The sequence below is a fragment of the Harmonia axyridis genome, chromosome 4 (genome assembly GCF_914767665.1).
Source record: "Harmonia axyridis chromosome 4, icHarAxyr1.1, whole genome shotgun sequence".
Classification (NCBI taxonomy): domain Eukaryota; kingdom Metazoa; phylum Arthropoda; class Insecta; order Coleoptera; family Coccinellidae; genus Harmonia; species Harmonia axyridis.
Window position 1 is genome coordinate 46,293,700 of NC_059504.1, and position 16,712 is coordinate 46,310,411.

General features: G+C 35.2%; 2 protein-coding genes across 4 annotated transcripts in view; one reads left to right on the forward strand and one right to left on the reverse strand.

The window, feature by feature from the left end:
• Positions 1-3,116, reverse strand: part of LOC123679165 (serine/threonine-protein phosphatase 2A regulatory subunit B'' subunit beta) — a 71,041-nt gene extending 67,925 nt beyond the window's left edge. For both annotated transcript variants that reach the window (XM_045616590.1, XM_045616591.1), the window contains exon 1: positions 2,893-3,116. The gene's annotated coding sequence lies outside the window, so the exon portion shown is untranslated. The remainder of the gene's footprint in view (positions 1-2,892) is intronic.
• Positions 3,117-8,483: 5,367 nt separating this feature from the next.
• Positions 8,484-15,958, forward strand: LOC123679167 (probable multidrug resistance-associated protein lethal(2)03659). Of its 2 annotated transcripts, none has more exons than XM_045616593.1 (17): positions 8,484-8,627; positions 9,001-9,090; positions 9,144-9,242; positions 9,300-9,636; positions 9,697-9,919; positions 9,980-10,275; positions 10,474-10,777; positions 10,834-10,884; positions 10,944-11,051; positions 12,582-13,027; positions 13,107-13,238; positions 13,298-13,903; positions 13,961-14,111; positions 14,184-14,414; positions 14,466-14,764; positions 14,851-15,266; positions 15,556-15,958. In XM_045616593.1, exons 2-17 carry the CDS (start codon positions 9,008-9,010, stop codon positions 15,818-15,820), a joined length of 4,047 nt encoding a protein of 1,348 aa, XP_045472549.1. In that variant the 5' UTR covers positions 8,484-8,627; positions 9,001-9,007; the 3' UTR covers positions 15,821-15,958. The 2 variants fall into 2 exon arrangements, with proteins under 2 accessions (XP_045472549.1, XP_045472548.1); XM_045616592.1 differs by having other exon boundaries at positions 8,487-8,647.
• Positions 15,959-16,712: the final 754 nt, after the last annotated feature.

The window sequence follows — 16,712 nt, forward strand, 5'->3', positions numbered from 1 at the left end:
TGGCACGAGCTGTGTGACATTTTGCGCCGTCTTGTTGGAACCACAGCTCCTGGACATCATGGTTGTTCAATTCAGGAATGCAAAAGTTAGTAATCATGGCTCTATACCGATCACCATTGACTGTAACGTTCTGGCCATCATCGTTTTTGAAAAATTACGGACCAATGATTCCACCAGTCCTTAAAGCGCACCAAACAGTCAGTTTTTCTGGATGTAACAGTGTTTCGACATACACTTGAGGAATAGCTTTACTCCAAATGCGGCAGTTTCGTTTGTTCACGTAGCCATTCAACCAGAAGTGCGCTTCATCGCTAATAGACGTAGTGCGCGATACGTATTCCGCACAGAACCATTATTTTCGAAATAAAATTGCACTGTTTGCAAGCGTTGTTCAGGCGTGAGTCTGAATGATGAAGTGCCAAACCAAACTGAAAATAAATCACTTGACAGCTGTTAAATCGGTCGCCATCTTGAACAGTAATGCCAACTTAAAGTTATATACCTCGAAAAAAAACACCCGTTACATATATACATATATCATCTACAAAAATTGTTTTCGTTATGTGTATGTTTTTCTCGAATTTTTGATGTATTATGTTCATTCAATAGTCTTGTAGAAAAAACTATATATTCTATTCTATAAAATCTGGCCTCGATCTGACCATACGTGAAAAGTGTCCAAATATAAAAAATGTAGTTTTTGGTTTGATATGTAAAAATGGAGATTACCGAGGAGATTACCTATAAGGAGGACTTGAAATAACCCTCGAAATGACCCATTTTGTTTGATTTCTTAGGAAAATCTCACATCATCCTATAATAAACATACATACATGTATCTAGAACGTAGGAAATGCAATAATCATCATCTTAGCGCAAAGACTTCAAAAGATGCGTTATTTACACTGACACATATAACTCCAATATCTTAACCGGTTTCTGACTAGTAATGAATATGTAATTAAAAACGATTTCCATGATTCTCATTGGAATTGGCAACATAATCTTATGAATAAGTTTATCATTGTGTTGTTTATTCAACCTAATGAAAAATATTTGATTTATGGCAAAATATGTGATCATCTTTAATTCCGATGAATGACTTGAAAAGAGCATAATTTTTTTTGTTTATTTTCTCAAATGAAAGATCATTCAGAATCATGCAATGAAAAATGTTTCCAGAACCGAAATTTGAGTTTTGTGTTGATTAAAATTTGTATTCTTTGAATTTTTGGCGGGAATTGGACTCAAATGATAAGATTCGACTCGTTGATGACGAATCCGTTTTCAAATTCGATTAATCGCTTAACCAAAATCACAGAAAATTGAAAAATATTAAAAAACTAAACTGAATTTCCCTTAGAATTTCCATAATCATAAAACCTATGAATTTGAAATTTTGGGTGTCTTAAAAAAGATTAATTCTAAGCAATTATCAAGCTTCATGCTAAATTTTGTGTTAATAGCGTTATGAGAACTAGAACAAGAAAACAAAAATTAATATTGATAGCGTCCTCAGAATGAAAAAAAATTAAGGAGAATATCGAAACAAAAAATGGGGGAGGCACTGTCGTGAAGCCAGGATCTTTTGAGCAATCGTTCATTTAGTCGCCCTTGGACACCATATTATATATGTACCTATCTACTGTTATGTGGTCTCCAATTGGCAAAAGAATGACGAGCGCTCAAAAGCACCCGACTTCGCGTCAGTAGGTATTTCCTCATTTTTTATTTTTAGGGTAATAATTTAATGAGTCCTTCCTAATGCAACAACTTACATGCCAATATTTTTAAAAACTGTGTAATATGGGAAGTCGGCTTCAAAACAGGAGGTGAATCCGTCGATACCGTGATGCTTTTTGGCATCACTTGCAGACCCAAAAATAGATTTACATAGGTACAATGAAAGTTCAACCACTGTTTGAACTGCTCGTCATTTCATAAATTGATAGAGCAGCATGCCCTGGCCTGATACCAATAGTTTAAATAAGATACGAGTATATTTTCCTGAGAGGATCACATAATACCTATTTGTTATTATACTGTTATTGGCAGTATTATTCCAGGCATCATTAAAAAAATCCCATACTTCGATAGATTATTTCACCACAGCTTTAAAATTATATGGTTCATTTCCCAAGAGAAACAATTCAAAAATTTATGCATTCATCTGGAAGTCAGTAACCCCACATGCATATTGTAGATAACCATTTCCTAAACAAAACAATTCCATCATTGTTATACATATCTGTCTATCTTTCACATCGAACTCTCACTTTCATTTCTAATAACAATATTGATCTTACAATTCAATGATATAGTTAGCTGCCAGTTTTGAATTAATTACTTTCGTCATATTTACCTTTGAAATTGAGAGTGAAATTTTCCCCAATCAATGCAATGACTCATTGTTTGAAAATAAGAGTTCTCACTTGACAGGACCACAAAAGTGGAGCATAATTCATAATATGTACTCCAAAAAGCCCTTGAGCACCTTCGACATTTGAAGTAACCACCGAGTTACTATTTTGGTCGATTGAAAACAATCACTTACTTGCCAAGCGAAGAAGACGGTGTTCAAACGAAAATAGAACTAGTAACGAATGATTGAAATAACTGAGGCAAATCAATCCAGTACAAGGCGTAATTGAATCACAGAACGCGCTTGATATGGTTACAGAAGGCCATAAAACTTAACAATTATCCTTAATTTAACTTGGCCTTTCAGTCACGTACTCTTTTGTGACATGAATAAAAATACCCTTACTAGGTCTGAATTGTGTACTATTCTAACATTTAAAGCTCTTTAAATTTTTCAGAGGAGAGCCGTACACTTTTCCGTAGGCAAGTGCATTTGAAAAATGAAAGTACCGAATTAAAAACGAATATTACCTTGTTTAGAAGCAAATATCCTGTAATTCTATCCAAATTATCCTCATAGCACTTAATTCCCGGTCCGACAACAGAATAGAACCTCCTTTTTTCACTCGCGCAAAAGAAAACGACGATTCGTTCCTGGAGCTTGTTTGTTTTTTTGACAGGTAGAACTGAAAAAAAGGAACGAAAACGCAACGAACTCCGTCCGCACAAAACAAGAACTGTATAGAATGTTTGATGTATATCATGATACAATGAAAAGAAGAGATATGATACGTAGCGGTTCCAAATTCGTCCGATCCGCGCAGCATGACGTCATCTTGTGAGTTATTCATGGCGCGCTTTAATATTAGCAAGTAGAAATTTGAAATATTAGTTGTTTGGAAGGTTTTTAAGTTACTAGTTGGATGTGATGAAAAATTATCGAACTCAAAATAAGTAAATGCAGGGTGTCCGTTTATATTTTTCACCTCTCCTATAACCTAGATGCCGCAAAAAAAATTGTGTCCCTCCTTGAAATGAGAATGTTCAATGGTTTCTCCTCTTGAACACTAAAGTATTGAACATTGGCGTAGCGTGGGAGGCCTTTGAGGCTTCAGCCTCCCTCTTATGGCACTCTGAAATATGTCTGAAAATTCGTATACAGGGCATTAAAATCAACATCAAACAAAACAAAATCGTATAAATATGCTCCAAAAACCTCCCCCCAAATAGAAGACCTGTCATATATTTGGATCAATTAAAAAAGTTTGATATATTACCCATTTAAGTTCTATTTTGGTTCTCTAGAAAACTATACATATCAAATACAAGAGTAAATTCAATTTGTTTTCAGTTTGATGTGTTCGCCTTCATCATTTCTTGTTGTATCGTTTATTGACCATCGTTGTCATTAATTTGTATTTGTGATATTGTTTTGACTGTGATTTTATTTAAGCCTTGAAAAAGAGTAAAATTTGCTCGAAACGTCGGCCAATCGAAAAGGATTGTTTACTGTCACCCAGCCCTACAAACCACTAACATTTTCGTCTATAGTAAATTCAACTTTTAGTAGATTAGGATGTAGGTGCAGAGTTCAAAATATAATCGCACGACAGTCTGTACCTACTGTGTTATATAAACAACAAAAATGTATCAAGTATCAGTATTTATCAAGATCTGAGTTTAAGTTTAGGTCTTGTAACTAAGGCGACAACAATAGTAACAAGGCTGAAAACAATCATTACCTAACAACTAGACTTAGACTAACCCTTGGTTAATCTTACTATTATATTGCAAATAAAACAATGTTAAAACTCAGTTCATATATTTATTTCATTATTTTTTTATATTTTCGTTTTCTAGAAATATCAACATTAAGCAAATCATGATTCAACTGCCTCATTCTAAAAAACATTCGAGAACGAAAAAACAATAATTTGGTCTTCTCTTCACACAACACATGAGAACTCATTTCCACTAATTTCTTCAAATAATTCTTGGAGATCAATAAACTGTCCTTATTTACAGATCTGAATATTTTCTCAAGTTCTTCCAACTGTATCATGAATTCTGAAGATGGCTTTGATAAGCCACCTTCACTCAAATGTGAAACCCAAGTATAGCTCGATGTTGAAGTTGTAGAGGTAGAGGTATCAAGATGTTTCATTTTATAGCAAATATAACCAGCCAGGTTTTCCAATCCATCATACTCAATATCACTCAGTTCAATATCAACTGAGTTAAGTGTTGTTGAGTCACTAGGCTCCTCAGGTTCTTTGTTGTCGTCAACCGCTGAAAAATAATGTCCACATAGATTAACTTCCTCAATAGGTAAATCAGGAGTATCGTCCTCCTCAACGTTGCCAAAACTTGAAAGAGAGCCCTCATTTCTACCGAGAATGTAGGACCTCAATCTGTATTTAAACTCAAGGGCATCTGGATGATCATGAAGCCCTCCCTTAGCCCTTATAACTCCAAAAAAGTTTTCCAAAACGTCTTGGTTTAGCCTGTATGTCAGAAGGTATTTTGTGGAAAATCTTGCCTTCAGATGCTCGAATAACAATCTCAAAGAGGTATTTGTCATAATTACACCTAAAACAAAGAAAACTAGAAAATTTGATCCTTATGTAAATCCAAAGTACTGATTATAAGTCATATAAAACTCTTATTGCCAAATTTTGACCTTCTTCTTTGTCGTAGGCATCAAATTTCTCCCAAATTACACTTTGAGCTACAACCCCTCTGAAAAACTGCAATATTCTTAAACAAAATTGACAGAGAATGAAAGCAATGTTAGATAACTCATCCATAAACACCCCTCTTTTTTTTCCTCCTCTAGCCACGTCACTTAGTTTATGTATGTTTATAGAAAGCTATAAAGAAAAACTTTATTACTGTACCTACCTTTTTGAAATGGAAGTAAAGTTCTTTTGCCCTTCACTCTCATGTTCTCCATAGTATGGTTCATTTTAGTGAGTATACTGTCTTGTGTTCTTAATGCAAGTCCATAAGCTTTGGTTGTATCTCTACTGTCACTTTTAGGAACTCGTACATTCAATATATCGAACCAATCATTCACCTTAAAAGGCATAGGAATAGCTTACTATTTTTTAAGAAGATGGAATTAAACAAATAATATAAATACCAGTTTGAAGAATTCTGCACATTCTACCCAGTTTGGTTGATTTATAGACCCCATTGTTCCACATCGAGAAATGGCCATTGATATTGTATGTGAAAATAACTTTGTGGCATGTTTTACTTTTTGACGGGCAGCTCCTTGTACATTTAAGGACTCTTTTGAAATTTTGTGTGTTATTCTCAAGTCAGAAGTGCTTGTGACTTCCAAGAGTTGTTCAATTGTGGTTTTATTTATTTCTTTCCCATTTACTATGAACCCATAGTCAACAAAGTGATTCCTTATTAACTTCATTAGATGGGGAACATCAGCAAATACAAAAACAGGTTCACCATTAGAAGGATTTGTGAAGCTAGTGTTATTATGTTTCAAATTCAGTTCACTATGAAGAGATCTATTTCCACCTCCCAGATCACTTACCATAGCCACAACTTGAAAACCTGCAAGTAATTATTTAATAAATTGTTTCATGAAAAATTAAATTATCCAAAAAAGCATATTAATTTACTAGAAATAATTAATTACCTGAGGATTCCACAAAGGTGATTATCTCAAATAATTTCTCTTTAGTAAGCTTGAAATCATAATCATAAAATATAGGCTGCTTCCAACTTTTGAAAAGTCCCCTTAACATTACTACTTGTGCATAGCTGTATGGCTTCAAAGTTTCATCCTTGACTTTGTCGTATAGGTAACATTTTCTAATTTTCATTTCATCAAATGATATAACACACACATTATCCAGAGTACTCATATCTGATAGCTTCATAATATTGAAAACACTTTTTAATATTCCAGGAGAAATTTGAATTTTTCTGAGCCAGCATCGAAGAGTGGATACTGCAGGGAAGGGATACCCTTTCTTCAAGAGCAATCTGTATGATCTGGGACCAGCAGAATATATTACAATAGCTTTTGAAATGTCTTCGACAGACCATCTTAGGCGAGCCTTTGATCCCTCTAGTTTTTTTAGTTGTTCCCTGCTAAATAGATTTCCAATAATATCTTGTTTATGTTCCAAAATTTTCAATTTTTCTTGAAGGCTAGCTATTATTCTGTCACGATCATCTACTTGTGTGTCAGTATTGACTCTAAAAAATAGTATTAAGAAGGAAAATTAAAACCAAACCAAGAATACTAGAACTTCAAACTACAGCGGCAAATTATGATGAAAATATGAAATATGTACCCTATTTCTCGAGTAGATACATCTACCTGAGCATCTACCAAATCCTCTTCTTCATTAATCGGATGATATTCACTTATACTAAAGTTAACGCTATCACCATCCAAAACATTCACTCTACAAGCAAAAAACACCTATTATTATTTATTGGATATTATACATGCAAGGGACAACTGAAATTGACCAGCAAGGGTTAGTTAATAGACATGCTAGGAGGATATTGTTTTTGCCAACAGCTTCAAATTAACGACTGTAAAAACCAATCCAAACCAAACCAAATTAGTATACAAATAACCCAATATCTATGTGCACTGCTAAATATTATACCTCAAATGAAAAATACCAACAAAATGATGTATATATGTATATCTAATGATAGGACATAATGTACAATCCCCAAAATAACTTACTCTTCCAAAACAGTTTTTATCAACTCCTTTCTTTCCTTTTCTCGTGCCCTATTCTTAATGCGTTCTTCCCTGAGAGATGCACTCTTTTCTTGAAGTTTTTCAGATTTGCTAAGTAGCGATAAGTTTTTTGATGGTATAGCGTCCTTTTTTAGGGGTCTATATTTTTTTGGCTTGTATCCAAGCAACTCGTGCTTCAGGTTTCGCTCATAATCCTCATCACAAAAATGTTTGGAGCAAATCCGAGCAGTTTTCAGGATAAATTTGTCTTCTCGTTTGCAAATATGTTTCCATTTAGCTTCCAATTCTTTGTCTTTTGGGAAGCTGAAGAACTTCGTATCAGGCGAAAATCCTTTCGCCTGATTGTCGACACCACATCCAAAGACAGCACACCTCATTTTCTTGAATTTATTCACTGAAAAATGGCTTCGAAAATGAAAAAACTATCAAAACCACACGTAAACTACGAATTATGTCCGGCCACAAAAATGTGTCGATTGTCGATGTGAGTAAACATTGCGCCGAACTCACAAGGTGACGTCACTTATTGGAATTAGACACGCCCACTGCTGCGCGATATCATATCTATCTTTTTTATTCTATCATGGATGTATATGGTAAATTGTTCGGGATGAGCCTTTTGAGCATGCCCAACTGGGACTGAAAGGAAAATGGAGACTGGTGGGGAAATGTGCTTTAAAATAACGACCAATAGGTGTCAGATTAGAATGTTGCCTGTGGGATTATATTTTAACATTTTTGGTGTTACCGGCGCCATCTATCCAAGGAAGAGTCTATTCCGAAATAATCTGAGTTCAGGTTCCTAGAAACTTCGTTGTTAATAATGTTACTGTTATCTTTCATTGGAATATATGTCTGCCGAATAAAACATGTATTAGTGTTATTAATTTTCAATTTATTCTTCTCCAAAGACCGAAACGAAAGGCATAACAATTGTTTCAGTTCATATCATACATAACAGATGTCACTGACAGCGTCAAGAATTTAACTGAGCGGTCAAATTGATATTCTGTCGAGTATTGTGTACTGAATATTTGAATTGCATACAATTGAATACAAAATGACGAAATTGAATAGTATTTAGAGAATGGAATATTTTCTACCATTAACTATTTAAATTTGAATATTCCATTCGCAATAAATCATGCAATTTATTTAGAAATATATTCATGTGTGATATATCAATCTGAAGAGAAATAATATCTCAGTGAGTTGAAATTGGAAAAAAAATTTCATTGTATCACTCTCAAATATAAATAGCAAATTAAAATAATAATTGCAATTCATGCGGTTCAACTGTAGATACAATTTTTTTCCAACAGATTTATCTTCAATATATCCTTTACGAGCATATGGTTATAAATTTTACGATAACGTTTGTCAAAATCGATTTAGTTTACAAATTGATGGTATATTTTTCCTTTATAGATAATAAATTTCCTTTTTTACTATATCAGTTATTGTGATCTATATCCCTTCAGGCAATATGACTTTGTTAGATTGAAATTTGGCTGGGGTAAGATAAATCTAATGAAGGTAAATACGTATATAGGCATCCATATTTATTTTTAATATAATAATTTTTAAATTTTTCCAGTCAATAACATTTTTTTCAGAAGGTAAATTCACCGAACTATCGTAAAATATTTTTATTTTATAGTTCTTCATTAATGTTTTTTTTGGAAAATACATTCAAAGTGAAGTATTGCGATAAATATTAAAGAAATTTGTTTTTCACATTCAAACAAACGTTCTGAAGGCTCATTGCACAATATCTGGATTTTTATATTTTCAAATTGTATAAAGAGGCATAATTATTTAGTAATGGTTTTAGTTTAGCTTCAAATATGAATATTCTATGTAACATTGAATAAAAATATTCCTTTTAGACAAAATATGGAAGTTCAAAATGAGAAGGTTGAAAACAAAAGCCAGCATCCCCTTGCCAGTGCAGGATTCTTCTCCAAGCTATTTTTCTTGTAAGTTGCTCAGAATTAAATCCACAACATTTTTCAGTAAAGAAAGATTTCAGGTACACATTCAATTCGTTGAAGAAAACCTTCGATCCAAAGAAGCCCTATCTTCCTCTATTAAATGATCGAAGTGAACTCTTAGGAGATCGGTTAGAGAGGTTAGAAATAAAAAATTATTGTGTGAATTTTCCAAAACTTCATAATCATATTTTCAGATCATGGAACAAGCAGTCTAAAACCACAGGAAAAAAAAAGAAAAAATATGCACTATTCAAAAGTATACTGGATGCCTTCCGGTGCGAAATTTTAACTATAGTTGTTATAGCTACAATAGAGGTGGTGCTACGTATAGCAGAACCCGTTTGTCTCGGATTTATATTAAGCTATTTCCAACCACATTCCACCATGTCAAAGCAGGAAGTACTGTTGTGGACCATAGGAATGTTAGCTGCGAATGGACTCAGAGTTATCGCCTATTCTCAGCAGAGATACCAAACTTTGCATACCTCCATGAAAATCAGAGTTTCCTGCAGCAACCTGATATACAGAAAGGTAGGCTTAAGTTTAAGATCTGTACTGATGAAATAGATGATGCTCCAATTCTCTTAATAGGTACTTAGGCTGAGAAGCACAACTTTACAGAAAGATGGAGGTGGTAAAATAGTGACCTTGATCTCGAATGACCTCAGTCGATTCGATATGAGAACTGAACTCATCAATTACGTCTATACAACACCAATTGTAGTGGTTGCAGTGACTATCATCGTATACCAACAGTTTGGTGTTTCTGGGCTTGTTGGTGTTGGATTCATATTCTTGGTCAGTTTGATCCAAGGTGAAATTCATTCTCCACCTACCAGAAAAACCTCATTTAGCGTTAATTTGAATTTTTTAGCCTTCTTTGCACACTATACATCTTTGTTCCAACTCCTTGCCTCTAATCTAACAGATGAAAGATTGAGCTTGATGCATTCTCTTCTTAGTGGTATCCAGGTAATGAAGATGTACGCTTGGGAAAAGCCTTTCGCTCAGTTGATTGAAAAGGTGAGGACCAAAGAACTGGACGTCATTGGGAAATCTTTTTTGGTCAAAGCAGTTTACGAATCGGTCTACACTTTCATAGTACCAATCAGTATTTTCTTAGCTCTCTACGTAGTGATTGAAGAGCACAGAAAGATCACAGTGGTGATGGTGAGTGAAGTTTATATTTAAACTTAATTCAAACTGATACAGATACTATTTTCCCTATTCAATCTTCAATCTTTATTCAAATTCAATTGATTGGATTGTTACTTTTTGTAACAACGAAAAATATTGGATGACTATATCTCCAAAACTTTGAGGGAATTTCCTTTCATGGAGGTAATGTTAGTATTTTTTCTCTTCCAGGTTTTCCTCCTTCTTATATACTACACCCTTCTTAATTACATAATCTCAATTTTCTTCACCCTCGGTATCGCCAAGTTGTTTGAACTCTGGATAGTGTTGAGCAGAGTGAACAACTTTTTGTTAATGAAGGAACGTGAGGTTGAGAACTCAGCAGGCTCGGAGGATCCAGATGAAGTGTTCGTCCAACTGGATAATGTGTCAGCTGCTTGGGATGAAGTCAAAGTAAAAGAAGATGAAGATACGACCACCAGTTCAGAAGATTTATCAGAGAAAACTTCACTTCTGCCTTCGAAAAATAAATCAGGTAATTTATTTTTTTTTTATTTATTGCCTAAAAGTGGAGGTTGGTCTTGATTTTAGGAAATACTGAGCGCAAATCTGCTTATTATAGAGAAGCTGTATGTTTGAAAAGTGAGTACTTCCAATTAGTGCAACTTCTGAATATTTCAACTATTTTCATTGTTTATCAGGTACTAATTCTTTAAGAGGAATCTCCTTGAGAGTTGAATCCAACCAGTTTATAGGCATTATAGGTGAAGTAGGAAGTGGTAAAAGTTCATTACTCCAAGTAATTTTAGGTGAGTTTGGACATTTCTGCAGTTTTACACCGTACAAAAAATATCAACTTCATTTTGCTTGTTCTAAAGGGTGTATTTTTTTAGAGCTATAGAACTTTAAATTGCAATAAAACAAGGATGGATTATTCGATTGACATGAATTTTATTTATCCGCAAGATAATCTTGTGCCATTACATTTTAAATATGATTTCTGGCATATGATGTAGTCCAATCTGGCTCGGATGTAGTCCAATCTGGACGTCCAATTTTCGATGACTTCTACCAACATTTGTGGCCGTATATCGGCAATAACACGGCGAATGTTGTCTTCCAAATGGTCAAGGGCTTGTGGCTTATCCGCATAGACCAATAACTTTATATAGCCCCACAGAAAGTAGTCTAGCGGTGTTAAACCACAAGATCTTGGAGGCCAATTCACAGGTCCAAAACGTGAAATTAGGCGGTCACCAAACGTGTCTTTCAATAAATCGATTGTGGCACGAGCTGTGTGCTATGTTGCGCCGTCTTGTAGGAACCACAGCTCCTGGACATCATGGTTGTTCAATTCAGGAATGAAAAAGTTAGTAATCACGGCTCTATACCGATCACCATTGACTGTAACGTTCTGACCATCATCGTTTTTGAAGAAGTACGGACCAATAATTCCACCAGCCCATAAAGCGCACCAAACAGTCAGTTTTTCTGGATGTAACGGTGTTTCGACATACACTTGAGGATTAGCTTCACTCCAAATGCGGCAGTTTTGTTTGTTGACGTAGCCATTCAACCAGAAGTGTGCTTCATCGCTAAACAGAATTCGCTTATGAAAATCGGGAACAACGGCAATCTCATTTAGGGCCCATTCGACGAATCTACGCTTTACTTGATGATCGCTTGGCTTCAATTCTTGCACGAGTTGGATAAGCACGCAAACCAAGATCCTTCCGCAAAATCTTCGATAAAGTGGATGGACACAGATCCAATTCCTGTGCTCGATGGCGGATATTCTCATTCGGGTCTGCCTCAATGCTACGCTCTACAGCACCAATAGCTTCTTCTGTACGCACCATACGGCGTCTCTGGGGATGCGAGTTATCAATAAGAGTAAACATGGTGCGAAAACGTTCCACGGTTAATCGAATTAACTGCTCTGTTGGACGATTTTGTCGACGATAAAATGGACGTAGTGCGCGATACGTATTCCGCACAGAACCATTATTTTTGAAATAAAATTGCACTATTTTGCAGGCGTGAGTCTATTCATGATGAATTGCCAAACCAAACTGAGAATAAATCACTTGACAGCTGTTGAATCGTACGCTAACTTGAACAGTAATGCCAACTTAAAGTTATATACCTCGAAAAAAAAACACCCTTTACAAGAACTAAGAATTCTCCAGTTTAGTAAGGAGTGACTCATCTTTTCAATTGAAATGTCTACTTACATAGTTGCCATCGCATCATGTAAAGGTCATTCAAGAGAAGACGATGACTATTTAGACTACATAGTACTTAGTATTTATTTCTGAAAACCTAATTTGAACTTTCAGGGGAGCTTTTGGTTTCCTCTGGCAATAAGAAAATTGGTGGAAAAATATCATATGCACCACAAACAGCATGGACCTTCGCTTCAACCATCCGACAAAACATCTTATTCGGCTTGGACTATGATAATGAACGATACAAGGAAGTGTTGAGGGTTTGCGGTTTGGAGCAAGATCTAAAGCTTTTCCTGAATGGAGATTTGACAGTAATTGGGGATAGAGGAGCATCTTTGAGCGGAGGCCAGAAGGCTAGAATAAATTTAGCTCGAGCTATATACAGAGACGCTGACATCTATCTGCTAGATGATCCATTGTCAGCTGTGGATGTTCGAGTGGCGAACCATTTATTCAATGAATGCATCATGAGCTTTCTCAAAACGAAGTGCAAGATTCTGGTAACTCATCACGTGAGCCAGTTACGCCAGGCTGATAATATTATAGCGATGAAAAAAGTGAGTAGTGTTGGTAAAATATGATCTTCACCTTAAATAGAATGACTATGATGACTTAATATATGTATTTCATTTTTAGGGTGTTATAGAGAAGCAGGGATCCTATGAAGATATGATAAGAGTAGGAGCAATACTTGATGACTCGGAACCCTTGGAAGAGACTAATATAGAAATGGATTCATTCAAAGACAATTTTTCGTTCTTCAAAGATGTATGTTCAAAAGTTACTTCAAACTCATCATGAAATTTAAGCCAAGCTCTTAATTCCAGAGAGAAGAAAATCTCAACACAAGTATGTCAACCTCTACCTCATTCTCCAGTTCAATTTTAGACTCTACGGAAACAGAAGCAGGCACAACTCGATTCGATCAGAGCTATACAGAAAAATCCCAAAAAATTTTGCATAACAGCAGAAAGAAGGGTCTATTATTTTTCAAATATATATTGGCAGGAGGCAATGTATTCTTGTTATTATGTACCACGCTTCTTTTCGTGCTCAATCAGGTACTGATAAGCGGAATCAGTTATTATCTGGGTGTCTGGACCTCAATCGAAGAAATTAGAGATCGACTTTCATATCTGGGCCCTGCCTTATTGCGTTTGTTATTCGGTTTGCACCTCAAAATGTTCTACGAAGATTGGTTTGGTTATTTAGTAATCGCACTTTGTATAGCCGCCATATTGAAGGCTTGTTTATACGCAAAGTTGGTGAAGTCAAATTCGAAAAAACTCCACGATACAATGTTGGAAAAAGTAACAGGAACAAGTTTAAGATTTTTCGATATTACCAGTAGTGGTAGAATCTTGAATAGGTTCTCCCGTGATATTGGTATTATAGATGAACCATTACCCAGGTCCATCATGGAGGCGACCCAAGTAAGATTACCATCAACAATAACTGAATTGTGATTATCTTTAAGCACTGTTTTTTAGATTTTACTGATGTCTATTGGTTCCTTCGTGCTCTTAGTACTCGTTGATTTCGACTTTATAATTCCTACAGCCATTCTAAACATAATTTTTGTAGGATTGCTAATTATTTTCTCAAGGTTGACCAAGAAAATCAAGAGAGTAGAAAGTAGAAGTGAGTATTCAAAATTTTTTTGAATTCTTTCTCGACAAACATAAATTTTACTCATTAATTGATAATTTTTAGTGGTTGGTCCAATACTATCTCACGTAAATAACTCTGCTCAAGGAATCACTACCATCAAAGCTCTATCTGCAGAAAGTGTCTTAATCAAAGAATTCGAGAACCATCAAGACAATTACACAAGTAGCTGGTTTTTGTATGGAACTTCATCGATTGCCTTATCTTTTTACATCGATTTATCTTGTTTCCTTTTTCTTCTTTACATAGCCTTCGTTCTGGTATTTTACGCCGACAGTGAGTATGATGATTATTACAAGAATTTCTAATGAATCATCTTCTTCAAAGGTTTGCATATCAGTGGTGGCTTCGTTGGCGTGGCTCTCACTCAAGCTATGAGCCTAACAGGTGTTATTCAGTATGGACTTCGTCAAACTTTGGAAGCTAACAATCAGTTAATAGCGGTGGAGAGAGTTTCACGTTACAACAATCTGGATAAGGAAGAAGAACCATTTCTTTACGTGGAGCTCCCACCAGATTGGCCGGCTGAAGGGAAAATTGTCTTCGAAAAGGTCGGTCTGAGATATGATCCACTACTTCCTTTATCATTGAGGAACTTGAGTTTCCTCATCCAACCAATGGAAAAAGTGAGTAGAACTAGAAAAAAGGGTGGCAGTTACTGATTCCTTGGTGTTTGAAGTAAGCTCCTTACTCACTCAAAGTGTTATTGCAGGTTGGTATCGTAGGAAGAACTGGAGCAGGGAAATCCTCAATAATGGCTGCTCTCTTCAGACTAACACTTGTCGAAGGAAGAATCGAGATAGACGGTTTCGACACCAGAGATATCTCGTTAAAACTTTTGAGATCCAAGATATCTGTGATTCCCCAAGATCCAATCCTTTTCGCTGGTACCTTAAGGTTCAACTTGGATCCGTTCGAAGAACACAACGATTCTACGTTGCACAAGGCTATACAGGATGTGGATTTGAAAGATGCCTCTGGACAGTACTACAGTTTGAATTACCAGGTGATGGAGAGAGGATCCAACTGTAGCGTTGGACAGAGACAGCTCATCTGCCTGGCAAGAGCACTCATTAGGAACAATAAAATACTGCTGATGGATGAGGCGACTGCTAACGTTGATCCTGGGTGAGCCATATTAATATGAATCGAATTCTTGTTATTCATAAAAGTTCTTTTAGTTCTGTCTGTTAGATTATCTATATTACTGTTTTGTCAATCAAAATTATCTCTGAATGTTATATAGATATTACCAACATCCCATCCAATTCCGCTGTTACACTTCAATTGGCTTAGAAGCCTACGCGTCATTCTACCACTTTCGTGGTCACAGGTTCGGAATTGAAGATGTTGAAGGAATAAACTATTTTATTGTATATTCGAATTGTGTCTCTTTCTATTTCTGAACTTTTTCTAGAACCGACACATTGATCCAGAAAACTATCAGGAAGCAATTCTCCCTGTGCACTGTAATCACAGTGGCGCACCGTCTGAATACTGTAATGGATTCCGATAGGGTGATAGTCATGGATTCTGGTCAGATAATAGAGTTCGATCATCCACACTTGCTCCTCCAGAATCCCACTGGGACTTTCTACAGGATGATCCATGAAACAGGAAATTCTGAATCTGAAAGGCTTAAGAAAGCAGCGTTCGATAGTTACATTGGATGGAAAAAGTGAATCCAAAATGGAAATTTTGTATTTGTTCTAGGTACAAATAAGGTTCTAAAGTGTAAACATTCAAACTATGTCTGAATATTGTCTGATATATGATTGTATAATAATATATGATCTCAAGTATAAATAGTGTTATCTTAATTCTGAGTGATTTTATTTGTGTTTCTTGTTTGTTTGCTATGATTGAGTAGGTGCAAAGGATAATAGAATTTATATACAAATTAAATTTATTTGGGAGTAGAGATCTGGATGGTATTAGTTACTTTTTGAGCTCTCCGAAGCTATCATACTTTATTCTGTCACAATATCTGTAATTTTCCATATAGAATTCTGATCCAGAAATGTTCTCGAACGATAAAGTTCGACTCACTGATGACCAATTCTAATTTGGATACGTAATTATAGTTTAAAGACTTGTGCAAAATTCCATGTTGATCGCATAACCAGAACCATAGAGAATCCAAGAAGAATATCGAAAATTATTACTCAATATTTCCGTTACCACAGAAGGTGTTGAGATTTTGGGTTTTTATATGAAAAACGTTTTCTAGAATTCAAGGAAATACAAGACGAATATTGGAAAAGAAGTGGAAAACTAAATACTAAATATTTCTTTTTTACAGATTCGATCAGGTTGAGGTATATCTAGAATGAAATTTTCAGAATCAGAGAAAATTCAAGAAGAATATCAAAATTTTTACCCAATATTTCCAATTGAGCGTATGAACCGATAATTTTCTTCACATTTAGCTTTTAATAATATGCATACACAATAAGATTATTATTAATATAAAAGGTTTTCCAACAAGAGGTTTCATTTCGAATTGCCTGCTAACTGGACAGCTGTCACTCTCAAAGCTATCATCTGCTGACATTTGACAAGTAGAACTATGTC